The sequence below is a fragment of the Somniosus microcephalus genome, chromosome 12 (genome assembly GCF_052327205.1).
Source record: "Somniosus microcephalus isolate GS21.2 chromosome 12, FLI_Smic_1.0, whole genome shotgun sequence".
Taxonomy (NCBI): Eukaryota; Metazoa; Chordata; class Chondrichthyes; order Squaliformes; family Somniosidae; genus Somniosus; species Somniosus microcephalus.
In genome coordinates this window covers 225,945,064-225,972,602 of record NC_140998.1, presented here as the reverse complement: position 1 = coordinate 225,972,602, position 27,539 = coordinate 225,945,064, and the positions used below count along the sequence as shown (strand labels likewise).

At 46.4% G+C, this 27,539-nt stretch overlaps 1 protein-coding gene across 1 annotated transcript in view; it reads right to left on the bottom strand.

The window, feature by feature from the left end:
• Nucleotides 1-27,539, bottom strand: part of LOC147110210 (histone-lysine N-methyltransferase PRDM7-like) — a 39,720-nt gene that overhangs the window by 9,720 nt on the left and 2,461 nt on the right. The window contains exons 2-7 of the mRNA XM_086004123.1: nucleotides 24,855-24,978; nucleotides 19,115-19,237; nucleotides 18,708-18,778; nucleotides 8,583-8,760; nucleotides 8,192-8,326; nucleotides 6,854-7,125 (exon numbers count right to left, since the gene is read on the bottom strand). Of these exons, the coding sequence (XP_085860249.1) occupies nucleotides 6,854-7,125; nucleotides 8,192-8,326; nucleotides 8,583-8,760; nucleotides 18,708-18,778; nucleotides 19,115-19,237; nucleotides 24,855-24,978 (903 nt within the window). The remainder of the gene's footprint in view (nucleotides 1-6,853; nucleotides 7,126-8,191; nucleotides 8,327-8,582; nucleotides 8,761-18,707; nucleotides 18,779-19,114; nucleotides 19,238-24,854; nucleotides 24,979-27,539) is intronic.

Below are 27,539 nucleotides of genomic sequence, written 5' to 3'. Positions count from 1 at the left end.
TTGTCAGAGCACTACTGTTCAATACATTCTGAAACTAGGAATGATGAGAGTTGGTTGAGGTGATGCCTGACTCACCTCTGTCCATAAATACAATGACAGCAGGCTCTGGGAATCTCCTGGAACTGCTTTAATAGGATAATACCTGAATTAGAGCAGCAGGACTAAATTAATCAGAAGATGAACAAAGTACAAGGGACTGGAATGTAGGCTCATTCTTAGTTGACCTTGGCTCCAGTACAAAGCCATTGGATTAAAATGATAACAGCTACAAGGTCACCCAATACCAACAGGCTCTATTCCTCAAAAACAGGAGCGGGGAATCAATAGACAGAGGTCTAGAAATTGGATAAGGCCCAAAAACAGGTGCGGGCAGCACAATGTGCCCACGCCCGTTCAAAGTAGCGCAGGCAGCACATAAAATTCATGCTGCCTGCTCATTATAATGATCGTAGCGCTGAAATGTGCTGCTGATTGTCTTAGTGCTGATTCAGGGGCCAATATTGGGTGGAGTCTAGTGGCCAATAAAGTTTGTTCAAGGCTCTAATACAGGGGAAGTGCTTTTTTGCACAAACACCTCATTGTCATTGTGGAGAAAACCATGGCCCAATAGCCAAGAAAAAGGGCAAGGAGATTTTCTGATGTGGCACTGGAGGCCTTGATCCTGGAGGTTCTATGACATCCTCAGGTCCTCTACCAACAGGGGGCAGGAGGCCCGCGGACACAAGAAGGCTGTGGGTGGAGACTGCTGAAGCCGTCAGTATCATGAGTGTTGGATCCAGTGCCGCAAAATGTTTAGTGACCTCACACGACTGGTCAAGGTGAGTAAATGCATCTTCAAATACCATATCCCACCATCTGTGCCATTAATCGCACACACTGTTCAATGCACCACACCCCCACCAACAATCTCTAGCCAGCACCACTCATACCTCACACACTTACCACTGCTGCAAGACTTACAGCCACATCTCACACCTTGCACAAACTGACAGCTATTCAACCATGGCAGGCACATCACCCAAACATATTGTACCACACTCACTGACACTTCCCTTTCTCTTGCAGGCCAACTTGCCGCACAACCTCCGGGAGCACCAGCAGATGGGCGAAGGGTCATCGGGTGGCAGTTCTGTCAACAAGGGCAAACGGCGATGACGAAGTCCAGCACCGCCTTCAGTGTGCCAGTGCAGCCTTCGGTCGCCTCAGGAAGAGAGTGTTTGAAGACCAGGACCTCAAACCCGGCACCAAGCTCATGGTCTACAGAGCAGCAGTGATACCCGCCCTCCTGTATGCCTCAGAGACATGGACCATTTACAGCAGGCACCTCAAAGCACTGGAGAGGTACCACCAACGCTGCCTCCGCAAGATCCTGCAAATCCATTGGCAGGATAGGCGCACCAACGTCAGTGTTCTCGCTCAGGCCAACATTCCCAGCCTCGAAGCTTTGACCACGCTCGATCAGCTCCGATGGACAAGTCACATCGTCCACATGCCCGATACGAGACTCCCAAAACAAGCGCTCTACTCGGAGCTCTGACACGGCAAGAGGGCCCCAGGTGGGCAGAGGAAATGCTTCAAGGACACCCTCAAAGCTTCCTTGAAAAAGTGCAACGTCCCCACCAACACCTGGGAATCCCTGGCCCAAGACCGCACAAAATGGAGGAGAAGCATCCGGGAAGGCACTGAACACCTAGAGTCTCTTCGCCGGGAGGAAGCGGCAATCAAGCGCAGGCAGCACAAGGAGTGCACGTCAACCCAAGCACCCCAGCCACCCGCCCCTGCAAACACCGTCTGCCCCACCTGTGACAGAGACTGTAGGTCCTGCATTGGACTCATCAGTCACCTGAGAACTCATGTTTAATGTGGAAGCAAGTCATCCTCGGTTCCGCCTAAGAAGTAAGAAGAAGGGTAAGTCAGAATTGAGAACCTCATGGACTTGAAGGAAGTAGAGCTCGCAATAATTGTTGGGGCAGTGACAGAGTCCGTGGTGAGCGCGGAAGTGAAAAACATTGCTGATGATGACGGTATGCTTATACCTAATCCTTCTTCTCACAGCCCACTATCCCTCATCCCACAATCTCTTTTCACTTGCACGCTGCTGATGGTGTATGCATGGATATCTGGATTTCCCTCCTACTTCAACACAACCCGACCCTTGTACATTTCTCCTTTCAGATACCCAAGCACTGTCAGTAGCCCAGCCTGTCTCTGAAGTTCTGGAGGAGAGTGATGGAGGAGAAGAAGACACAGCGGCACTGGAACTGACACTCGCAGACACCAGCTCAGCAAATGGCACTGCCCGTACTTTAGGTGGTAGTATAGAGGCAGGATCTGCACGTGGTGAATCACCAGGCATGAGTGGGCTGCAGCCAAGCCAGGGGGAAAGTGTAGCTCAGGTGCCAGCTCCCCGCAGGATGAGATTATGCACGAGTTCTGCTGCACAGGACTCAGATGATATTCTCGATGGGGTAGCCTTCAGAAGATGGGTGATGGGCATGCACACAGAAATGCTTGGTGTAATGGCAAGCCTGCCAGAGAGCCTCTGGTAAGTGTCAAGCAGCATGGAGGAGTCCGGCTCCAATATTATGGGTTTTTGCGTTGGGTTTGGAGCCCATGATTTCCAGGGTGGAAATAATAGGCAACTCAATTAGATAACTTGTTGACCCAACCGTGATGCTGGGTGTGATGGGCGAACTCACATTTCCATTGTAGCACAACAGAAGCGACCCAACGTCTCACTGCTGCAGTGGAAGCGCAGACTGCTCTCCTGCAGTCTCAACTTGTTGCCACGCAAGCTCAGACTGATGCCATTGTGGCTGGGTTTACGAGTGTGGAAAAGTGCTTGCAGATTGTCACAGCAGTCCAGCAATCTGTGCTCCAACAGGTGGCTAATAGTGCTGAGGCCCCATCCCGAGGGAGTGGCAGTGGCCCCGTGGAGCAAGAACCTGCTGTCCTCTCGCAAGAAGACAGCATTCGTACTCCCACCACTGCCACCCTGCCAGTGCGCTTGCACCAGCCAGCCCAGACTTCTGCCGCCCATACCAAAGTGGCACAGTCTATAGCCGGGCTTTCTAGGGCCAGAGCTGCTCAAGGTCGTCCTGCAGGCCCATCTGTAGTCTCCCCACTGAAAGTCAGCAGCTTTCCACCAGCTGCTGCAGCCACTGGGGGAGCACTTTGTAGGAGCACTAGAGTAGGAAAAGGCACACTTAAGACAGACACTAAGGGAATGCACAAGGGTGATTAGTTGACTTTGTTCTTTTGATTTGACTTTGATAAATTTATAAATTATGTTTGAAATGTGTGTTTTGTGCTGGCTCTCATTTCAGCTTTGTGCCCAGGAGGACGCTGTGATGTTCTGTGACAGAGGGATGGTAAGATGGGGAAGTGGTGAGCAACGGGGATCTGGGGTTTCACTCACTGCAACCAGAGTCTCTTGAGGTGCTCATGGACAGCCCATCTGGATCGGGGATGTGCTGCCTGCCTGCTCACTTCCTCCTCCTCCTCCTCCTCCTCTCTTATTTATCAGGATAGCATCTTTGTTATCAAGATAGGCTAAAAGAGTTGGGACTCTACACTTTAGGGAAGCGTAGACTTAAGGGGAATTTGATTGAGGTTCAGAAGATAATGAAGGGGTGAAGGGAATGATTGTGTTCCAGCTGATAGTTTGTTTCAATTAAATAGGTTAGGAAGGAGTAGGGGTCACAAATTTAAGTTGTATAAGGCTAGATCTAGGTTAGCTGTCAGGAGGTGGTTCTTTTCCCATAGAATAGTGGACCTCAGGAACAGGCTGCCGTCTCGTGTGGTGGACACGGACTCGCTGAATTCTTTCAAGTGAGAGCTGGACTTGTTTCTGGCTGGGGCAGAGATCACCTCTTACAGAAGGTAGGGACTGCAGGGAATTCAGGACCAGAGTGATCTCCTGGACTAGTTTCGATCACCTAGTTAGGTTGGAAAGGAATTTCCCAGATTTTTCTTTCCCAAATTAGCCTTGGTAATTTATGGTTTTGGGTGGGATGGAGTGTATATATTGTGATACACAAGGCATCGCAATTGTATGGGACAGGCTTGATGGACCCGTGGTGGCATGGGCTGTGCCCTCATGTGGACAAGTTGTGGAGCATGCAGCAGACCACCACGAAATGGGAAACCCGCTCCGGCCTGTACTGGAGGGTTCCTCCTGAGCGGTCAAGGCAGTGGAACTGTTGCTTGAGAACCTCAATGGTCTGCTCGATGAGACTCCTCATGGCAGCATGGCTGTCGTTATATGAGTGTTGGCCATGATTGGTATGGTTATGGAGGGAACTCATCAGCCAGGAGCAGAGTGGATAGCCCTTGTCCCTAAGCAGCCACCCTCGGGTTTGACGTGGTGGTTCAAAGACTGCTGGCAAAGCGGTCTGGTGCAGGATGAAGGAATCATGGCTGCTGCCACGATACCGGGCATTCACCATCATGATGTGCTGGACATGGTCCCACAAGTGCACATTAAGTGAGTTGTAGCCCTTGCAGTTACGGAGTATCTCAGGATTGGTATGCGGTGCCCGCAAAGCCACAAGTGTGCAGTCGATGCCGCACTGCACCATGAGGAAGCCCGCTAGCCTGGCAAAGCCACATGCACGCTCCTCCTACTTCTCTCTGTTTGGAGAGAAGACAATGAAGTCCCTTCTCCTGGAGTAGACAGCTTTGTGACTTCCTGGTTGCAGTGATGGACAGCAAACTGGGAGATGTTAGCTATGTCTCCTGGTCCAGACTGGCGAAAAAATTTAGGGCCACGGTGACTTCAGGGCCACTGGGAGAGCCGCTGAGCTCTGAGACTGCATGTTCAGCTGCAGGAGGTGGCAGAGTTCTGTGACTGCCTCCTTGGTGAAGCAGAGCCTCCTAATACACTGCTCCTGGCTTAAGCACAGGTAGAAGAAGTGCTCTTGGAAGACCTCCGCTCCATCTCCGTCATACTCGAGCACGAGGGGGACTGCAAGTAGAGACCCCATGACTGGGAGCAAGTGGTGTGAGCAGAAGCCTTTAAATGAGTAGCAAGGTCCCTGTCACCTCAACAACATTAAATAACTGTAGAAAGCTCCAAACAGCCGCACAAATTGTGCCAGAGCCAGGACAGATCAAAAAGCAAGTCAGCTGTAAGTTGTTGATGATACCTTTAAATAGCAGACCTGGGAGGTCCTTCCTGCTGCTGAACATATAGTCAGCTGGTTGTGATAGGGAGAGGATGCAAAATGGAGTAGCATGTCAAAAATGGCAGATATTGTGTCAAACCAGCGTTCGACACTCATTGGGCTGGATTTTCCAAGCCCCGAGGAGGCAGGCATGGAGGCAGGACGGCCAGTAAAGTAGCAGAAGTGCCAGGAGGCGGGAAGATGTGCTGCTTCAGGTCCCGTCTCCTGGAGGCGGGAAAGGCATTAAATACTTTTAACTGCCTGTTAACAGGCAGAAAAAAGGATTAGTGCCATTTTACCTTCACAGCTGAAGGCTTCCCGACCTCGGAGAACCACGCCGGGTTGGAGGTGACATGGAGGAGGTCTTCGGCGGTCGGAGGTACCTGGAAGTAAGATGTAGAGGTGAGTGATGGGTGCAAGTGTGGAGTGGTAAGTATGTAAGGTGAGTGACAAGTGTAAAAAAATGGTCACTTACCTTGTTTTCTTCCTACAGCCTTCATCCTCATCCTCTCTGGATCGGGAGACCCGACATCCTCCTTGTCGATTTCACAGACTGGCTGTTGGATCCTCCGAACCAACAGCCATGTGAAATCCACAAATTGAAAGGTTTGATGAGTCCTGGACATAAGTACTCATCAAACTAGAGAATGTCAGTGTTTGACAGCTTCACAGAGCTGTCAAACGCTGATATTTTTTCTTTCAAGAAGTCTTGACAGATAGCACGTCTGACGTTGACGTGCTCTGTCAGTGACTTCCTCCCTAATTGGCCTGCTGAGCCAGCAGGATGGGCTTAACAAGGTCAATCAGGGGAAAATACTTCTGGTTGGTCAGACGAGGGTAGAGATGGGACATTGACACAAGCAACAGTCCCGCCTCCAACTTGTCTCCATTGAGAAAATCCAGCCCATTGATGTGACGAATTGTCTCATCTAACTATCTGGGGTATGCGCAGGCAACGGCAGCACTACCGACCTCGCAAACTGGCAGCCACCGCAGGACCCACCGAAAGCAAGGCAGCCACCATTTCTCAGCAAAACCAGCCTGACTAGCCAGTTCTGAAACTTCAGAATTCGCGGTCACGGAGTTCAATAATTGCCTCAGCTGGCAGGGGGGTGGGGAGGAATTCTAGTGAGGGATTTTGTTTCAGAGTGTGAACATGCTGCCTCAGCTGGGGGCGGGGCAGGTGGCAGAGTTTTTATAAATGGTTGGGAGTCTGCTATGGCCTCAGTGGGGTGAGAGGATTTTTCTCTCAGCACTGACACTATCAGCTGTGGGGAAGGTGCTGTGAATTTTGATACACCTTTGGTCTCAGTGGGGTGAATTGCAATTGTTTCCTCTGTGGTGGTGTTTGGTGGGTTTCAGTCAGATAGGAGCATGTTTGCTTTCTTGCTTCCTGATGGTGGTGAGTCATGTTCGGGTAGTTCCGTGGCTGCTCCCAGCCCTACAATAAACACACCCAGTAATCCGTTCTTCATTTGTGAACATTTCCATGTGCTGACAGGCTAAGTGAACACAAGAGGCCTCACAGCAAAGATTAATTCTGTCTTCACTCGCTGTCTACTTACCAGTAGGACTCACTGAGTAGCAACCAGGAATGGGAACCTTGGATAATTTATAGAAAATAAATTCCAATAAGTCCTGAACTTTTTTATAAAATAAGGAACTTGATAACGACAGTAGTCACTTACCGCCCATGAATACCCACTGACAGCCTCTGCTTCTTCATTTGATACTACTCCTTCATAGGGTCCAAAGTGAACGCCTTTGGGAATAACCTGCCCTTCATTCCATACACCAAGACCAGCTTTTCGAATTTTTGAAGTCGCTATGCTGAGACCCTCCGGAAGGGTTAAACGTGCTCTGTCTGGCTGACTGAATTCCACCACCGTGTCCTTTATGAACACTGGAGGACCATGCACAGGGCATTCTTCAATAAAAAATGTCTCGCAGTCTTCACAAACTAACACATAAAATACAAATTAAAGATGGATCAGGATCTCAATTCATTATTCAGTGTTCATGAAGGTAAAAGGTGCTAGTACTGAGAAAGGATAGATTATCTGTCGTAGATTTGATTTTCCTCATTGTTTGATTGCAATTCAGTCTCCACACACAAGTACAATATTTCCATGATCTATCAGCTGGGGAAAACACTTGGGGCATCTTCCCTCTATGAAAATTACACCCAGTGCCAGTCAGATCTTCCCCCACTCTGTTGTATACAAGGGCTTGTTCTGGGCGACATGTTCGGTTCTTTACTCCAAGAAGGGAGTACTGACCACAATTAACAACAGCATTGCAAAAACTGTCAACAGTATCTCCAGGCTGTGCCGCACCAGATAAGATTAGGAGTGGGCAGCAAGGGAATTTTGCACAAGGAGGCTGAATTACCTCCTATAGCTTCCTCATTCTTTGAATGAAGTTCAACCTGCATATCCAGTAACAAAAGTCCCTCTAAACTATCAGGCAAATCACACTAGGGGACAGTGTCACTTCTCAAATTTGCCCTTTCAGTTAGGCCATCATCTTCTTCCCACACCCCTTCCCAAACCATGCTGACTCCTAACTTAATTCTGGCTGCACCGTCAATTCTTCGGAGATGGTTATTGTTTGCTGTTCATAAGTTTGAATGTTAGCTGCCGCTTGTCAGCCCAAGCCTGGATGTTGTCCAGGTCCTGCTGCAGGCTGGTATAGGATGCTTCAATATCTTAGACAAGGGGCTGCTATTCCCTATAATCAGGGGCCATTAGTTTATAATTACTGAAAGTCCTATTCTATTTTATTACAAGATTCCAGAATTATTATCAATAGTTTGGGGATCATATTTGTGATTGTTTTTCCTCAATGAAAAAGAACAATCGGTGCCTGTTTGTGGGCAAACACAGGCCTGCACTCCTGTCCCACCACTCTGACATGCTGCATTGCTCCACCAATCCCCCGGCCTACCAAGGCCATGTGTCATCACACCAAAACGCCCAATAAATTATTCCTGCCCTGAGGAAATGGATAGGTTAATTTGCACATACACAGGTAATCATCGTCACAAAGTTCCCTTTCTTCCGTATAAACTTTTCTCTCTCTATTTCTGAAACTGTATCTTCTGCTTTCAGTCTTTTTGGTTGTTTCATTTGCTGACCCCAAGATCTTTCCAGTGCAGACAACTGTGGAATAAATCAAAAATATCATGACGAAAAATTGAACCAATTAATTTTAATATTCTTGCATGTAAGGTTTGTTTCTGGTTACACAGAAGATGCTGTAGACATTTACATAATAATGCAAGACATTGTGTTAATCTGATTTGAATGACTACGGTAGTGGTCACATTATCAACATAGAGCATCTCTTCCTCATTAAAAAAAATAATTATTCAAAATAGTAATACTTTACTGAAATCCTTTATTCCAGGACAAATACCTTTATTGGATTCACTACAAGATTCATTTTCACAAAGCAAGGTGCTCGTTTCTCTTTTGATCTTTTTAACTGGAGCTGTCTCTTCCATCGCTGAGGCATTGTCCTCAGTGAAGCCCCTGGAAACTTCAGCTTTATCCTCTTCTGATTGGGATGCAATCTGTGATGGGGCTTTTTGGTTCTGAAATGCAGAATATGACAGTAAAACTGTATCTCACCGCTTCTGAATGAAAGAATAGCTGCCTCAAGACTGCCTGTATGACTAAAGAGATTGTGTACAAGTCAAAGTGTTTGTCTATTTTTCCTGTTCATTAGTTGTTTTCGAATATTTAATAAACAAAGCTACCCAACTACCCGTTGGATAAATGCAGTTGCTCCCCAGTGTAATACTGAGCCACACATATCAGAAAGTTCCCATGTTTGATACTGTACTCCTCTGTTAAGTTTGCTGATCTCAGCAAATGTGGTAAACTTAATAGAATCATAGAATGGTTACAGCACAGAGGTAGGCGATTTGGCCTGTCGAGCCCATGCTGGCTCTCTGCAAGAGCACTTCAGCTAGTCCCACTCCCTGCCCTCTCCCCAGAGCCCTGCACATTTATTTCCATCAGGTACTTATCCAATTCCCTATTGAAAGCCACAATGAATCTGCCTCCACCATCCTTTCAGGCAGTGAATTCCAGATCCTAACCACTCGCTGCGTAAAACAGTTTTCCTCATGTCGCCTTTGGTTCTTTTGCCAATCACCTTAAATCTGTGTCCTCTGATTCTCGACCCTTCCGCCAATGGGAACAGTTTCTATCTTCTATGTTTCTATGTTTCTCTCTATCTACTCTGTTTAAACCCCTCATGATTTTGAACTCTTCTATCAAATCTCATCTCAACCATTTCTGCTCTAAGAAGAACAACCCCAGCTTCTCCAGTCTATCCACATAACTGAAGTCCTTCATCCCTGGAACCATTCTCTAAGGCTTTCGCATCCTTCCTAAAGTGCGGTGCCCAGAATTGGACTCAATACTCCAGTTGAGGCCTGTAATGAAATCTGTTTGTTCTTGCCTGTATTCGTTCTTGCCTGTATTCGTTTTGCACTCATGTATATTACCCTCCCCCACACGGTGTATAGTTTCACTTCCTCTTTCCTGACTAACCTGCATGACTCATTCCTGCGAGCCAGTCAGTGTGTTGAGATGGTAGCTCTGATCTTAGTGATTAAAAGCCAACTTGTTAAAGTCTATAACTTCTAGTTTTGTGGTTATTGAAGGCACATCAATTTTAATCACTAAAGAATACTAGGATGGATCGACTCCTAAAACCAGAGCGTCTGGACTTGGATCCACATTCTGCTGAAGCATCAAATCAATTTGGACACTGGCTCAAATGCTTCGAACTCTTCGCGAGGGCCTCATCCGCTAGCGAGGTAGATAAACTGAGCCTACTGACTACTCGCGTTAATCATCGGATTTATTCGTTCATCCGGGACGCCACCTCTTACACGGAGGCCATCACTATCCTGAAGGCCCAATACCAGAGGCCAGTAAACGAAGTGTACGCCAGACATCTGCTGGCTACACGCAGGCAGCGACCTGAGGAATCAATGGACGATTTCTTACAGGGCCTAAAGGACTTGGTCCAGGACCGTAACTGCAAGGCCGTGACGGCCAACGTGTACTCTGACGAATTGGTCCGCGATTCCTTCATCACGGGCCTCAAATCGAATTATATCCGGCAGAGACTGCTGGAGAAGGAGGTCCTGGACTTAAAAAAGGCAGTGGCCACTGCGCGATCGCTGGACGTGGCCCAGAAAAACTCTGACTCTTATTCTTCCGGCCATGCGGCCCTCACCGCCTCGTGCGTGCCGAGCGGGCCGCCATCTTGGAATCAGCCATCTTCCCCATCCAGGTCTCAGACCAGCTCTACACCGCTGGAGTCCCCACACAGAAGTTCACCCAGGAGTCCTACTACAGCGGCAATGTCTCGAGGCCCGAAATGCTACTTCTGCGGCCAGGCCAAGCACCCCAGGCAACGATGCCCAGCGAAGGACGCTACATGCTTCAAATGTAAGAAAAAGGGGCATTTTAGCAAAGTCTGCAGGGGGAATCCGATTTCCAACTCAGTCACCGCCTCGTGCGTGCCGCCATCTTGGGATCCGCCATCTTTTCCCGACTCAACGGCCGCCCAGGGCCCAACAGTGGCTTCGATCACGGTGGATCAATCCAGGCCACACCCGTTGACAAAATCTATGATGGACATACAGGTAAACGGGAATTTAACGAAATGTTTAATTGACTGTGGGAGTACCGAGAGTTTTATCCACCCTAGCCTGGTACGGCAGCACTCATTAACAGTAACCCCTACACGGAGCAGAATTGCTATGGCTGCTAAGCCCCACACTTCGGACATTTTGGGCTACTGTGTGGTAACACTGACTGTAAAAGGCACGGACTACAAGGATTTTAAACTCCTCATGATGCCAGAACTCTGTGTTAATGTAATCTTGGGCCTGGGCTTCCAGTGCCACCACGAAAGTGTCACGCTAGCATATGGCGGGTCCCAGCCACCACTCACAGTCTGTGGCCTATCAACCTTAAAAATCAGCCCGCCCTCTTTATTCGCTAATCTCGCTCCGAACTGTCGGCCCATAGCGACCAAAAGTAGACGGTACAGTCTGGAAGACAGACACTTTATCAAGGCGGAAGTGGACAGACTCCTGCGGGAAGGCATTATTAAATGCAGTACCAGTCCGTGGCGTGCCCAAGTAGTCATAGTTAAAAATAGCGAAAAGAAACGGATGGTAATTGACTACAGCCAGACTGTTAATATTTATACCCAGCTGGACGCCTACCCTTTACCCCGCATATCAGAAATGGTCAACCAGATCGCGCAATACCGAGTCTTCTCGACTATCGACCTCAAATCCGCGTATCACCAGCTCCCCATTAGAACGGAGGACCGCCCATACACCGCCTTTGAGGCGAACGGACGCCTCTACCATTTTCTCAGAGTGCCCTTCGGGGTAACAAATGGGGTCTCGGTCTTCCAACGTGAGATGGACCGCATGGTTGAGGAGAATAAACTACAAGCTACCTACCCCTATCTGGACAATGTCACTATCTGCGGGCACAACCAGCAAGACCACGATCTAAATCTTGCGAGATTTTTAAAAACTGCCCTAAAGCTGAATCTAACCTACAACGAAGACAAATGTGTCTTCAACACAACCCGTCTCTGTATCCTCGGCTGTGTGGTGGAAGATGGGGTAATTGGACCGGACCCTGACCGATTACGCCACCTAAAGGAACTGCCCCTGCCACACAATCCCAAAGCTTTAAAAAGGTGCCTGGGATTTTTTTCGTATTATGCCCAATGGGTGCCCAATTACTCTGATAAGGCCCGACCCCTCATTAAATCGACGTCCTTCCCACTATCAGCTGAAGCTCGGGAGGCTTTCACCAGTATCAAACAGGACATTGAAAGGGCTGCACTGTGTGCAGTGGACGAAAGCATTCCCTTTCAAGTCGAAAGCGATGCGTCAGACTTTGCTTTAGCTGCGACCCTCAATCAGGCTGGGAGACCTGTGGCCTTCTTCTCCCGAACCCTTCAGGGACCTGAAATCAGGCACTCTTCTGTCGAGAAGGAGGCACAGGCTATAGTGGAGGCAGTGCGGCACTGGAGACACTACCTAGCCAGCAAACGTTTCACCCTGCTCACCGACCAGCGGTCGGTGGCTTTCATGTTTAATAACAAAGGGGGAAAATCAAGAATGACAAAAAACTCAGGTGGAGGATCGAACTATCCACGTTCGACTATGATATTATGTACAGGCCGGGAGCCCTTAATGAACCCCCAGACGCCCTATCGCGGGGAATGTGTGCCAGCATTCATACGGACAAATTACAGGGTCTCCACAATGACCTCTGTCACCCAGGGGTCACCCGACTATACCATTTTATAAAGTCCCGCAATCTGCCCCACTCCATCGAGGAGGTCAGGGCAATGACCAGAGCCTGCCGCATCTGTGCGGAATGCAAGCCTCGTTTCTACAGGCCTGACCGTGCACACCTTATCAAAGCCACACGGCCATTCGAGCGCCTAAGTCTGGACTTCAAGGGACCCCTTACCTCTGCCGACCGTAACGTATACTTCCTCAATATCATCGATGAATATTCCCGCTTCCCCTTCGCCATTCCCTGCCCAGACATGACCAGTGCCACGGTCATCAAGTGTCTCGGTAATCTATTCTGCATGTTTGGCATGCCGAACTACATACACAGCGATAGGGGGACGTCATTTATGAGTGACGAACTGCGCCAGTTCTTGCTCTCAAAGGGGATAGCCACTAGCAGAACCACTAGCTACAACCCCCGGGGTAATGGGCAAGTGGAAAGGGAGAATGCTACTGTTTGGAAGGCTGTCACGTTAGCCTTAAAGTCAAAAGGCCTTCCGACCTCCCGCTGGCAGGAAGTCCTCCCAGACGTGCTCCACTCCATAAGGTCTCTGTTATGTACAGCCACTAAAGCTACCCCCTCACGAAAAGATGTTCGTTTTCCCCCGGAAATCGACCTTGGGCATATCTCTACCCGCATGGCTGACGTCCCCGGGGACAGTACTATTGCGGAAGCACGTGAGAGGCCATAAAACGGACCCCCTTGTGGAAAAGGTACAGCTCCTCCAGGCAAACCCTCAGTACGCCTATATCGAATACTCTGACGGGCGAGAGGACACTGTTTCCATAAAAGACCTCGCTCCCTCGGGGAGCAGAGAGAACGATGAGAGACTACCCGAGGAAGACCTACACAAAGAGACAGGACGCCCAGAGGTATCAATACCCAACTTTAACCTGGAGGACACTACAGATAACCTGGAAGACACTGCGGAGGCCCGGACAGCGGAGGAACCAGAATCCACTCCCCTAGAGGCACCCCAACCGGCTTTGCGCCGATCACTGAGAACCGCAAAACCTCCTGGCAGACTCACTCATACCAACTTTTAAGAAACATCACCCCGATGGACTAAATCTAAAGAAAGGGTGAATGTAATGAAATCTGTTTGTTCTTGCCTGTATTCGTTCTTGCCTGTATTCGTTCTTGCCTGTATTCGTTTTGCACTCATGTATATTACCCTCCCCCACACGGTGTATAGTTTCACTTCCTCTTTCCTGACTAACCTGCATGACTCATTCCTGCGAGCCAGTCAGTGTGTTGAGATGTTAGCTCTGATCTTAGTGATTAAAAGCCAACTTGTTAAAGTCTATAACTTCTAGTTTTGTGGTTATTGAAGGCACATCAAGGCCGAACCAGTGTTTTATAAAGGTTCATCATAACTTCCTTGCTTTTGTACTCTATGCCTCTATTTATGAAGCCCAGGATCCCGTATGCTTTTTTAACCACGTTCTCAACCTGCCCTGCCACATTCAACGATTTGTGTACATATACCTCCAGGTCTCTGTTCATGCACCCCCTTTGGAATTGTACCCTTTACATTATATTGCCTCTCCTTGTTCTTCCTTCCAAAATGTATCACTTCACACTTTTCTGCATTAAATTTCATCTGCCACGTGTCCGCCCATTCCACCAGGCTGTCTATCGTCTTGAAGTCTATCACTATCCTCCTTACTGTTCAGTATACTTCCAAGTTCTGTGTCATCTGCAAATTGTGCCCTGTACACCCAAGTCTAATTACAATTTACCTCAGCACCCTTTTGCAAGGGAGGGAATAAAATTAGCCAGGATTCCCACTAAATACTAACTAATCATCAGTTGTGGAAAGGGTCTCTGCGTGTATACAAAAAAAGGGACAGATCTTCTCCAACAATGATGAGTCTAACACATGAAGAACAGCCATTTAGGAAATGCCAACAGGGCTGCACATTAAGTCAGCCTAGACTTAGGAAGCATGAATCAGTGCATTCAGGAAAATGGGAGAGGAGATTAGGTGCATAGTTTTACTACTTTACCTTTGGTCTTCACAAACCACCCACAATCCTGAAGGGATTCGCAAAATTTCATATGTTCCCCCCCCGAAGATTAATTGGAGTTATTAAAGAAACCTTGGAGTGACTGTGTTTTAAAAATCCAGGGCCTCTCAAAATGGCTGCGGTCAGACACATGGCCAAAGGGCCTGCGGCATCCATATGGATTTTCTGATAGCTTCACAGACTGCATGTTTAATTTGAACAATGCAGTGAGGCAAGCTCAGTTGTATTCACGCCCTGAGGCAGGTTATCAATTGTTTGCCTACACAATCTAAGTTCGGGCGGAGATAGTCCCAGTTGCTTGAGGAACATTCAGAACAATTGAGGAACATTCAGAACAATTAAGGACATTCAGAAAACAACGGAAAGGCAGTTGTGGTACTGATCGGTGCCATCAACGTCAATGGGCCAAAATCAAGGTCCTCTTGTCTTACGTTTTCGAGCCCAAATCGGGCAATGGAACAGACTGATGAGGCGCGATAATGACCCATTGCCGAGAGGATATAACTGGGGCGGCCCAGCACCTCTGTCTCTCTCTCTTCGCCTCGGCCCAGTGTCCTGTTTGTCTGCTAGCAACCAAGAAGGAAAACCATCTAGAAAGCATCGCAAGCACATTTCGACGGCAGCAGCGGGGCACAAGGGCCAGGCCTTTTCATCTGTTTCACCGGTGAGCATTATCTTTCTGGCCGTCACAAGACAACCTAGCTAGGTGTAAGGGTGGGAGTTAAAGGGGTATTACAAAATTGTGATTTTAGAATTTTTCCCTCGTTGTGTCCGTTTCTTCTCCCGTTAAGTGTAAAACTGTATTGCATCCATAGCGATTTATTTTATCTTCTGTATAATACTGTTTTCTTGTAGTGTTAGCTTTTCTAATTAATAAACATTGGTTTTCCTTGCACCAATCCACTGGTCTGTTCGTTTGTCCTTGTTACCACTCGATAAGTCCTGCGCTCAGAATCAGGAAGGGGAAAGCGATTCGCTACCACACAGCGGGCAGGGCAGCTCAGGAAAGCATAACTGGCTGACCTACAATAAGCCCCTGGAACAAAACCCCCTACAATCCCTAAAAGACAGGTAGGGCTCGAAATTCGGTCGCCCCCAAAAACGGGTGGTTGGGTTGCGGAGTGGAGTCACGAGCCAGGTGGTCAAGAGATAGCCCTGGTCGCCCAGTAGCCACCCACTGGTTTGTCTTGGTGTCTCAAAGACTGAGGGAGTAGCCGACTGGCGCAGAACAAAAGCATCGTGACTGCTGCCAGGATACTGGGCATTCACCATCATGATATGCTGAGCATGGTCACACACCAACTGCACATTTAGCGAGTGGTAACCTCTGCGGTTGTGGTATAACTCAGCATTATACAGATTAAGTTAACGGCCAAAACTGTGGCAAATGGATTTCAATGTAGACAAGTGAGAGGTTATCCTCTTTGGACCTAAAAAGGATAGAACAGGATACTTTCTAAATGATGAAAAGCTAAAAACAGTGGCGGTCCAAAGAGACTTGGGGGTCCAGGTACAAACATCATTAAAATGTCATGAACAGGTACAGAAAATAATGAAAAAGACTTATGGAATGCTGGCCTTTATATCTAGAGGGCTAGAGTACAGGGGGTAGAAGTCATGCTGCAGCGATACAAAACCCTGGTTAGACCACACCTGGAGTACTGTGAGCAGTTCTGGGCACCACATCTTAGGAAGGATATATTGGCCTTGGAAGGAGGGCAGCATAGGTTTACCAGAATGATACCCGGACTTCAAGGGTTAAGTTACGAGGAGAGATTACACAAATTGTATTCCCTAGAATTTAGAAGGTTAAGGGGTGATCTGATCGAAGTTTTCAAGGTATTAAGGGGAACAGATCGGGTAGATAGAGAGAAACTATTTCTGTTGGTTGGGAATTGTAGAACTAGGGGGTATAGTCCAAAAATTAGAGCCAGGCCTTTCAGGAGTGAAATGAGGAAACACTCCTACGCACAAAGGGTTGGAGAAGTCTGGAACTCTCTTCCGCAAACGGCAATTGGTGCTAGATCAATTGTTAATTTTAAATCAGAGATTGATAGCTTTTGGTTAATTAAAGGTATTAAGGGATATGGGCCAAATGTGGGTATACGGAGTTATGTCACAGATCAGCCATGATCTCATTGAATGGTGGAACAGGCTCGAGGGGCTCAATGGCTTACTGCTATATTCCTAAGCATTTATATATGGTGCCCGCAATGCAACCTGCGCCATGGGGAAATCGCTATCATGGCAAAGTCAAGTGCATGCTCCATTTGCTTCTCTCTGGTCAGGGAGAAGACAATGAAGTCCTCTTTCCTGGTGTAAAGAGCTCCTGTCACCTCACTTGTGCAGCAGTGGACAGTGAACTGTGAGATGTTACAGATGTCGCCTGCTCCAGCCTGGCAGGATCCTGACGCTCAGAAAGTCACGGTCACCTGCACAGCCACTGCTGGCGCTGTCCTTGCCCTGGAGTGAGGCTGCAGGTCTGGCTGCAAGAGGTGGCAGACTTCTGTGAACACCTCCTTCATAACTCGCAGATGCCTCAGACACTGCTCCTGGCTCAGGTTGAGGTTAGAGAATTGCTCTCGGAAGACCCTAGGTGGGTAAGGCCACCTGCTGAGAGCCCTCCCTCTGTGAGCAGCTTGTCCTCTTCTTTGTCGCCTCTGCTCCAACTCCCTGACATGTTGCAGGCCAAGGGGGATGACAACTAGAGCACCCATGACTGGGAGCAAGTAGTCTGACAAGAACCCTTGAATTCAGAAACAAGGGGCTCGATTTTACCAGCCTCGTGGAGGCGGGTTTGGAGGGGGAACTGCTGGCAAAATCAAAAATATTGGAAGCAGGTCCTGAACCCGCTTCCAACCCGCCTCCAATCAATCTTCCTGGTGCTCAAGTCCCCGATTTGCGCAGGGACCCGACTCCTAGCGGCGGGAAGAGGATTATAGCCACTTAACTGCTTGTTAACAGGTAGGACAGAGATGAGGAGGAATTTCTTCACCCAGAGAGTGGTGAACCTGTGGAATTCTTTACCACAGAAGGCAGTTGAGGCCAATTCATTAAATATATTCAAGAAGGAGTTGGATATATTTCTTAAGGCTAAAGGGATCAAGGGATATATGGAGAAAGCAGGGACAGGGTACTGAATTTGGATGATCAGCCATGATCTCATTGAATGGCGGAGCAGGCTCAAGGGGCCGAATGGCCTACTCCTGCTCCTATCTTCTATGTTTCTATGTAACAAAGATCTTCATTCTGTAGAAAATGGAATTATCTTTCCAAACTTTAGCACATCCACTCCACCAAGTGTTTTTGTGAAGGCTGTACACAGGAATTTAGAATACAAAAACAAAATCAGAGATAAGGAATTAACTGTATGAATAAATACCTATCAGCAACCATACTTGCTTTTCCTGTTTTCTCCCTGCTCGCCTGAAGAAACTGAAGTACAGTTCTATAGGTGCTAATTGTCCTCCAGTGCCTTGTCCAAGTGTCTAAACAGCAAGTATTGGCAGGGAACTCAAGTATCAGGAGGCATCACTACGCACAAGTACTTTTCCAGCAGAGCTCAAAACATAATAATCAAGAGCAAGGATCCTGGCTACAAACTAGGAACCTTGAGATCTTAGTGCTGCAGCAGGGACCAAAGAAGTGTGTCCTTGTGAACCAGTTAGAGCCATACTATGGAGCCTCGTGACTAACATATAAAGTTTAATCCATGTTCCAATTAATTTGCCAATATTTCAAGCTGCTGCTGTTCACATATTTTGAGATGCTGATGGAGGATTTATCCACAAGCAGTGTTAAGGATAGTTCATTTCCAAATCTCCAAGTCATGAAATTCAAATAGGACAAGTAAGAAAGTAAGAAATATAATTACCAATAGAGTCAAGTTGCCAAGGTCATCGGCTGCAGATTGGGCACTCATCCAACAGAATTAAAAAGAAAATTAATTGCTGGAAATGAGAGATAAAGACAGAAAATGCTGGAAGTGTGTAGCAGGTAAATTCATGTCTGAAGGAGAAAGACTGGTTAATGTTTGAGGAGGACCCTGTATCAATATGTCTTTCAGATGCTGACAGGCCTGCTGTGAATTTCTAGCAGTTTGTTTCCACCTTGACACATTAGTCTGATAAGAATTTCTGTTCACACTGAATTACCTTTCTGGTGCTCTCTTTCTTAGTCTTCTTGGTATCTTCATTCTTAAAGGGAGGTTTAAAGATTCTCACCTCTTAAAAAAAAAGTTATGTCAGTGATTTGGATAATCTCAGAATTTAGTTTATTTATGTTAACAGCATGATGATTCTAAAAATATCTAGTGTATTCCAGCCCAAAGAAGAATCAACACATTATGCAGATAAAAATTAGAAAAAGAAAACTTGCATTAAGTATATATTTCAGCCAGGAAAAATATAAGTCAATTTACTTATCTTTCCAGTTAGGCAAAACCTAAAAGTAACTGCCTCCTGACAACAAATTTGTACGAGCTCCTGGCCAAACTGGTTGCAATCAGGTTTAAAAAATAAACACTTTTAATATTTTAACGAAGAAAACACATTCAATTTACGTGGTGGGTTTTTCACAAGAGGTTTAGGCGTCCAATCCTCATCCGAGTCACTCGATTCATACACACGGGGTTGGCACCCCCTGCTACGTCTTGACATGAATGCTGGCTTTGGTACATTCAATCCTGTGAAAATTAAAATATTCCAATCATCTACAGTTGGTAATTGCTTGTATTTAACTTACCGATGTAAGGCATCTGTTGAATCTAACCACTTTAGAATAATATCAGGTAAGAGCAGTACAGAGGCTTTCCTTTCATAGAAACATAGAAGATAGGAGCAGGAGTAGGCCATTCGGCCCCTCGAACCTGCTCCGCCATTTAATGAGATCATGGCTGATCATCCAAATTCAGTACCCTGTCCCTGCCTTCTCTACATATCCCTTGATCCCTTTAGCCTTAAAAAATATATCTAACTCCTTCTAGAATATATTTAATGAATTGGCCTCTACTGCCTTCTGTGGTAGAGAATTCCACAGGTTCACCACTCTCTGGGTGAAGAAATTCCTCCTCATCTCAGTCCTAAATGGCCTACCCCTTATCCTTAGACTGTGACCCCTGGTTCTGGACTCCCCCACCATCGGGGACATCCTTCCTGCATCCAGTCTATCTAGTCCTGTTAGTATTTTATAAGTTTCAATGAGATCCCCTCTCATTCTTCTAAACTCCAGCGAGTATAAATCCAATCGACCCAATCTCTCCTCATACGTCATTCCTGCCATCCTAGGTATCAGCCTGGTGAATCTTCGCTGAACTCCCTCCATGGCAAGAACATCCTTCCTCAGATAAGGCGACCAAAACTGCACACAATACTCAAGGTGTGGTCTCACCAAGGCCCTGTACAACTGCAACAATACATCCTTGATCCTGTACTCAAACCCTCTCGCTACGAAGGCCAAAATACCATTTGCCTTCTTAACCGCCTGCTGCACCTGCATGCTTACCTTCAGCGACTGGTGCACAAGGACACCCAGCTCACGTTGCACTTCCCCTTCTCCCACTCTATTGCCATTCAGATAATAATCTGCCTTCCTGTTTTTGACACCAAAGTGGATAACCTCACATTTATCCACGTTATATTGCATCTGCCATGCTTCTGCCCAATCACCCAACCTGTCCAAATCATACTGGAGTTTCTCGGCATCCTCCTTTCAGTACACACTCCCACCTAGCTTTGTGTCATCTGCAAACTTGGAGATATTACATCCGATTCCCTCGTCTAGATCATTAATATATATTGTGAATAGCTGGGGTCCTAGGACCGATCCTTGCGGTACCCCACTAGTCACTGCCCGCCACTCGGAAAAAGACCCGTTTATTCCAACTCTTTGCTTTCTGTCTGCCAACCAGTTCTCTATCCAAGTCAATACCTTGCCCCCAGTCCCACGTGCCTTAACTTTACACGCTAATCTCTTCTGCAGGACCTTATCGAAAGCCTTCTGAAAGTCCAAATACACCACATCCACTGGTTCTCCCTTATCAATTTTACCAGTTACATCCTCAAAAAATTCCAGTAGATTAGTCAAGCACGATTTACCTTTTGTAAATCCATGTTGACTTTGTCCGATCCTGTCACTGTTTTCCAAGTGCTCTGCTATTACATCTTTTAAAATGGACTCTAGCATTTTCCCCACTACCGATGTCAGGCTTACCGGTCTATAATTCCCCACTTTCTCTCTACCACCTTTTTTGAACAGTGGGGTAACATTAGCTACCCTCCAATCCATGGGTACAGTTCCAGAGTCTATCGAATTTTGGAAGATGACCAGCAATGCATCTACTATTTCTAGGGCCACTTCCTTAAGTACCCTAGGATGTAGATTATCAGGCCCTGGGAATTTATCGGCCTTCAATCCCGTCAATTTCTCTAACACCATTTCCCTACAAATACTGATTTCTTTCAGTTCCTCCCTCTCATTAGGCCCTATGTTCCCCGACATCTCTGGGAGGTTATTTGTGTCCTCCTTTGTGAAGACAGAACCAAAGTATGTATTTAATTGGTCTGCCATTTCTTTGTTCCCCATGATAAATTCCCCTGATTCTGACTGCAAGGGACCTAAGCTTGACTTCACCAATCTTTTTCTCTTCACATATCTATAAAAGCTTTTACAGTCAGTTTTTATGTTCCCTGCAAGCTTACTCTCATACTCTATTTTCCCCCTCTTAATTAATCCCTGTGTCCTCCTTTGCTGAATCCTAAACTGCTCCCAATCCTCAGGTTTACTGCTTTTTCTGGCCAATTTATATGTCCTCTCCTTGGATCTTAGTGTTAGCCATGGTTGAGTCACCATTTTTGTTTTATTTTTATGCCAAACTGGGATGAACAGATTCTGTAGTCCATTCATGCGATCTTTGAATGTTTGCCATTGCTTATCCAACGTCAACCCTTTGAGTGACATTCCCCAATCAATCCTACCCAACTCTCGCCTCATACCATCATAGTTTCCTTTATTTAAATTCAGGACCCTAGTCTCTGAGTCAACTACTTCACTCTCCTTCTTAATGAAGAATTCTATCATATTATGATCGCTCCGACCCAAGGGGCCTCGCACAACAAGATTGCTAATTAATCCTTTCTCATTACATAATACCCAGTCTAAGATGGTCTGATCTCTAGTTGGTTCCTCGACATATTGGGCCAGGAAACCATCCCTTATACACTCCAGGAATTCCTCCTCCACAGTATTGTTACTAATTTGGTTAGCCCAATCTATATGTAGATTAAAGTCACCCATGATAACTGCTGTGCCCTAATTGCACGCATCTCTAATTTTCCTTTTAATGCCATCCCCAACCACCACATTACTGTTTGGGGGTCTATATACCACTCCCACTAATGTTTTCTGCCCCTTGGTATTTCTCAGTTCTACCCATACAGATTCCACATCATCGGAGCCAATATCTTTCCTTACAATTGTGTTAATCCCTTCTTTAACCAGCAATGCCACCCCACCTCCTTTTCCTTTTTGCCTATCTTTCCTGAATATTGAATACCCCTGTATGTTGAGTTCCCAGCCTTGGCCACCCTGGAGCCATGTTTCCGTAATCCCAATCATATCATATTCGTTTACCTCTATTTGCGCAGCTAATTCATCCACCTTATTACGAATGCTCCTTGCATTAAGACACAAAGCCTTCAGGCTTGTTTTTTTAATGTTCTTAGACCTTTTAGAATGATTATTTACTGACTGCCACCTTTGTTATTCTCCTTCCTGTCTTTTGCTTCTATCCTTGTTTCCCTTTCCTCTGTCTCCCTGCTCAGGTTCCCAACCCCCTGCCATTTTAGTTTAAACCCTCCCCCAGAGCACTAGCAAACACTCCCCCAAGGGCATTGGTCCCGGTCCTTCTCAGGTGCAGACCATCAGGTTTGTACTGGTCCCAACTCCCCCAGAACCGGTTCCAATGTCCCAGGAATTTGAATCCCTCCACCTTGCACCATTCCTCTAGCCACGTATTCATCTGAAATATCCTTCTATTTCTACTCTGACTAGCACGTGGCACTGGTAGAAATCCTGAGATTACTACGTTTGAGGTCCTATTTTTTAATTTACCTCCTAACTCCCTATATTCAGCTTTTAGGACCGCATCCCATTTTTTACCTATATCGTTGGTACCTATATGCACCACGACAACTGGCTGTTCACCCTCCCCTTCCAAAATGTTCTGCAGCAGCTCTGAGACATCCTTGACCCTTGCAACAGGGAGGCAACACACCATCCTGGAGTCTCGTTTGCGGCCGCAGAAACGCCTATCTATTCCCCTTACAATAGAATCACCTATCACTATAGCTCTACCCTTCTTTTTCCTCCCGTCCTGTGCAGCAGAACCACCCCTGTTGCCAGGAAGTTGGCTGCTGCTGCCTTCCTCTGATAAGCCATCCCCCCCAACAGTATCCAAAGTGGTATATCTGTGATGGCATCTGGATTTAAATCCAACTCGGACTGATCAGATGAAAAGGAGCTTTTATGTTATGCTGGGGTGCTGGGAGCACAGCACTCAGACCCTGGACCTCTAAGAGCCTTCTTTTCACAGTTCTTCTTTAGTAGTATGTCACTGATCCCTATTGCACCCATTGGAGAGTCCGAAGGAAGGAGCTTTACATTTGTGACAGCTGATGGTCACTCACAGGACCAAGGGAAAGGCAGGGCAGTGATGGCATCTGAGATGCAGAGTTCACGTCCTTTATTCCAATATTTATTGATTTTATTCTTGGTTTAGTATTTAATGATAATAATTTAATGGTTTAGCAGAAAGAATGGGGGAAAAGCCACGCTGGATGGAGACCAGTCACATTTTTTTTAAAGGGAACAAAAATGCAATCCTTATTTTCCTTCCAGTTTCACTCATTTCTACATAAAGTAAAACAGAACAGTACACTTCTCTCCACTGCTACTGGTTTCACACAATAACTCTGCTTTTGCTAACTCCAGCGATAATGCATTGAACATCAATGTCCTTATGATGCCACTACATATAGCAACCTTTTTTTAATTGATTCACGGGATGTGGGCGTCGCTGGCAAGGCCCGCATGTTGAGCCCATCCCGAATGGCCCTTCAGAAGGTGGTGGTGAGCTGTCATTTCAGAGGGCAGTTAAGAGTCAACCACATTGTTGTGGGTCTGCAGTCACATATAGGCCAGACCGGGTAAGGATGGCAGATTTCCTTCCCTAAAGGACATTAGTGAACCAGATAGGTTTTTATGACAATCCGGTAGTTTCATGGTCACCATTACTGACACCAGCTTTTTATTCCAGATTTATTTAATTAACTGAATTTAAATTCTCCAGCTGCCATCGTGTGATTTGAATTCATGTCGCTGGGTCATTAGTCCAGGCCTCTGGATTACTAGTCCAGTAACAGAACCACTATGCAACCGTAACCCTAACCAAGGCAATCCCTCTCTTTATGAATAGGAGCATTGAGTTGTGGGCACATTCTCCATTCAGGGCAATTTCCACACAAATATGTTGCCAGGCTGTGTCTAGCAACTAGTTCTAAAGTTTAAACTCATGCTAATAAGGGGTAACCGGGGGCCACTGAATATGGCTTTGTGCTATCCATGAACACCATCATCTCATTGAGATAAATCATTGCTTTTGATTGCAGTGTGAAATCTCCAATATCTATCAGTTAATGGAGATTCTGTTGCAGGGTTGGTTTGGAAACTATTCTCTCAGGGAAGGGAAAATGAAAGGGAAAAGTGTACGTATTCTATCGCCTGGTTCAAAACAGCAATGACTGGTGCATAGAATGGCACTCAATCGCCATTTTAGCGACATTCATTGCTTGCCTGGGAGGATTAGTGGGACTGGAAGGAATCCCAGAAGCTGAATACTATCAGGCTCTCCAAATAGCTTATTTGGTAAAATGTACCATCTAATAATGGAACAGGGTCATAAAGACCAGAAAGACCCAGGTTTGATGCCTGACCTGTGCAGTTAGCTCATCTCAGCCACAGTGACAACAGAAATGTTAAAAGTGGCCTCACTTCAGGTTAGGAAGGGGTAAAAATATCAGTCAGGAGTTTCACTCTTGGTCACTATCCAGTTTTTCTGATGAAAAATACATGTGTGCTAGTCAGATGAAGGCAGGTTCAGGATCAGCTTTGCTGTCCACCAACTCTCAGACAGGATTTTTTGTTTCAGCAATATTGGAAGGAACGTATGCCAGTACATATGAAAGTGTTCAGGAGAGGAAGGGAGAAATGTAGAAAGGAAGAAAAAAAATGGATTCAGTACAAACCTATTGCAAGCATGGCTTCATAGTTCCGCTTCACATTCTTATAACGGATCTTTTCCCATTCACTCAGCTCTGCCCATTCATCTTTGGAAAAATGAACGGCAATTTCTTTAAACTTGTCTATAATCTGAAAACATAAAATGAATGTGATTCCTGATACATCTAGGCATCAAAATCTGTAATCTCCACAAACTAAAGTTTACAAATGTGGGATTAGCTGCCCAGTCAGATCTGCCATTCTTTACAAGAATATCCTGCACGTCACTAGAGTGTGCTGGCACTAATCGCTGGTAGAATATCAGATAAAGGGCAGCCTCCCTACAAAACACGTCAATGTCATGATGGTGTGGTTGTTGTCCATATGATCTTTGTACTATGGTACACTAAAAATAAAGCTGGACAAGCCCAATTATCAGTTCATTTTACCCAAAAAGCCTGCCTGGTAGAGAACGATATTATACACTTCATTCATGCAAGGCTCTGAGGGAACAGAGTAGTAGCCAGCTCATATGCCAGGATGAATCTTCAGTGGTCATCTTCGAAAGGGAAGCATCTGTCACCAGCTATATTTGAGAAGGAAGTGACTACAGCAGAAACCTTTAGAGGTTTTGATGCTCCAATCATCTTCAATTCCAGAGCAGAGGCCACCAGCCCACCTCTACCAGCTGGCCCAATGGAGATGGATGAAGAGACCATGGACAACACAAGTTCTGCTGAAGAGGTATCACAACAACAAAATTGTATTTATACAGCTCATTTAATGTAGTAAAACATCCCAAGGTGCTTCACAGGAGCATTGTTAATCAAAATTTGACACCGAGCCACATAAGCAGATATGAGGGCAGAGCTTGGTCAAAGAGGTAGGTTTTAAGGAGCTTCTTAAAGGTGGAAAGAGAGGTAGAGAAGCGGAGGGGTTTAGGGAGGGAAATCAAGAGCTTAAAACTTTGGTAGCTGAATGCACAGCCACCAACGGTGGAGCAATTAAAATTGGGGATGGCCAGAATTAGAGGAGTGTAGATGTCTCGGAAGTTTGTGGGGCTGGAGGAGAATACAGAGATAGGGAGGGGTGAGGCCATGTAGGGATTTGAAAATAAGCATGAGAATTTATTAAGTCATAGCATTGCTTAACAGGGAGCTAATGTAGATCAGCGAACACAGGGGTGATGGGTCACCGGGACTTGGTCCAAGTTAGGACACAGGCAGCAGAGTTTTGGATGACCTCAACTTTGATGAGAGTGGAAAGTGCAAGGCTGGCCAGGCGTACGTTGAATAATCAATTTGAGATAACAAAGGCATGGATGAGGGTTTCAGCAGCAGATGAGCTGAGGCAGGGGTAGAGTCGGGCGATGTTCCAGAGGTGGAAATAGGCGGTCTTAGTGATGGCGCAGATATGTGGTCAGATGGTCATCTTGGGGTCAAAAATGAAACCAAGATTGCGAACAGTCTGATTCAGCCTCAGACAATTGCCAGGGAGAGGGATGGAGTCAGTAGCTAGGGAATGGAGTTTGTTTCATGGACTGAAGGCAACGGCTTTGGTCTTCCCATTATTTAGTGGGAGGAAAATTCTGCTCATCCAGTACTGGATATTGGACGAGCAGTCTGACAATTCAAAGGCTGTGGTGGGGTCAAGAGAGGTGGTGGTGAGGTAGAGCTGGGTGTCGTCAGTGTACATTTGGAAACTGACACTATGTTTTCGGATGATGTTGCCGAGGGGCAGCTTGTCGATGAGAAATAGGAGGGGGCCAAGGATAGATCTTTGGGGGGCCACCAGAGGTAAGTGTGGCAGCGGGAAGCAAAGCCACTGCAGGTGCTTCTCTGGCTATGATTAGATAGATAAGAATGGAACTAGGCGAGTGCAGACCCACCCAGCTGGATGACGGTGGAGAGGCGCTGGAGGAGGATGCCATGGTCAACCGTGTCAAAGGCTGGAGACAGGTCGAGAAGGACGAGGTGAGATAGTATACTTTTGTCACAGTCACATATGATGTCACAAATAATAAAGTACTTAGAATGACAAACAGAACATCTTCAGTCCAAGAACACAAAGGAAGCCCTGGTGTAATCTGAGTCTCTTCACACAAAAGCTACATCAGTATCTAAGTAATTGCGTAGTTATGGAGACTAGAACTTTCCTGGGGCTGTCTGATACAAGGCAGCTGCAATTATTAGGGCTCTGTATTAGTTCGACGATGTCTCAATTAATAGAGAATCTGAAATTCCAGGAACTTGTTCACCTGTTGACATGGTGCTAGTTACAGCTTTATAAGGACTACAAGATAGACAGGCATTTCACATAAGCATAGCTAAATAAAGGTCAAAAAACACCATTGTGTGCTGGTATCTAGGACTCTCGAAACTAAACCCGAGGGATTTGTAAGTGGCAAAGCTAAATGTTATTCAAAATAAGTATCGTTTAGGTCAACTGTGCCCAGCCTGCATTGTAAACTTGCTCTGTAATAAACTTTTTCATAAGTTTAAGATCTAAGATTGGGCTGAAACGTTCTGGGATTATTTTTTTTGGCAGGGAGGGTGTGCAACTGAGTAGAGACCATTTGCTTCTTGATGGAGCAAACCTCCTCAATTATCACAGTTGACAGAAGACTGTATCTTGGCCACCAGTATTGTCATAGCGAATGCTGCCTCAGAGATGTTTGAAATGAGTTCAGAGTAGGAACCAGGTTAACAATG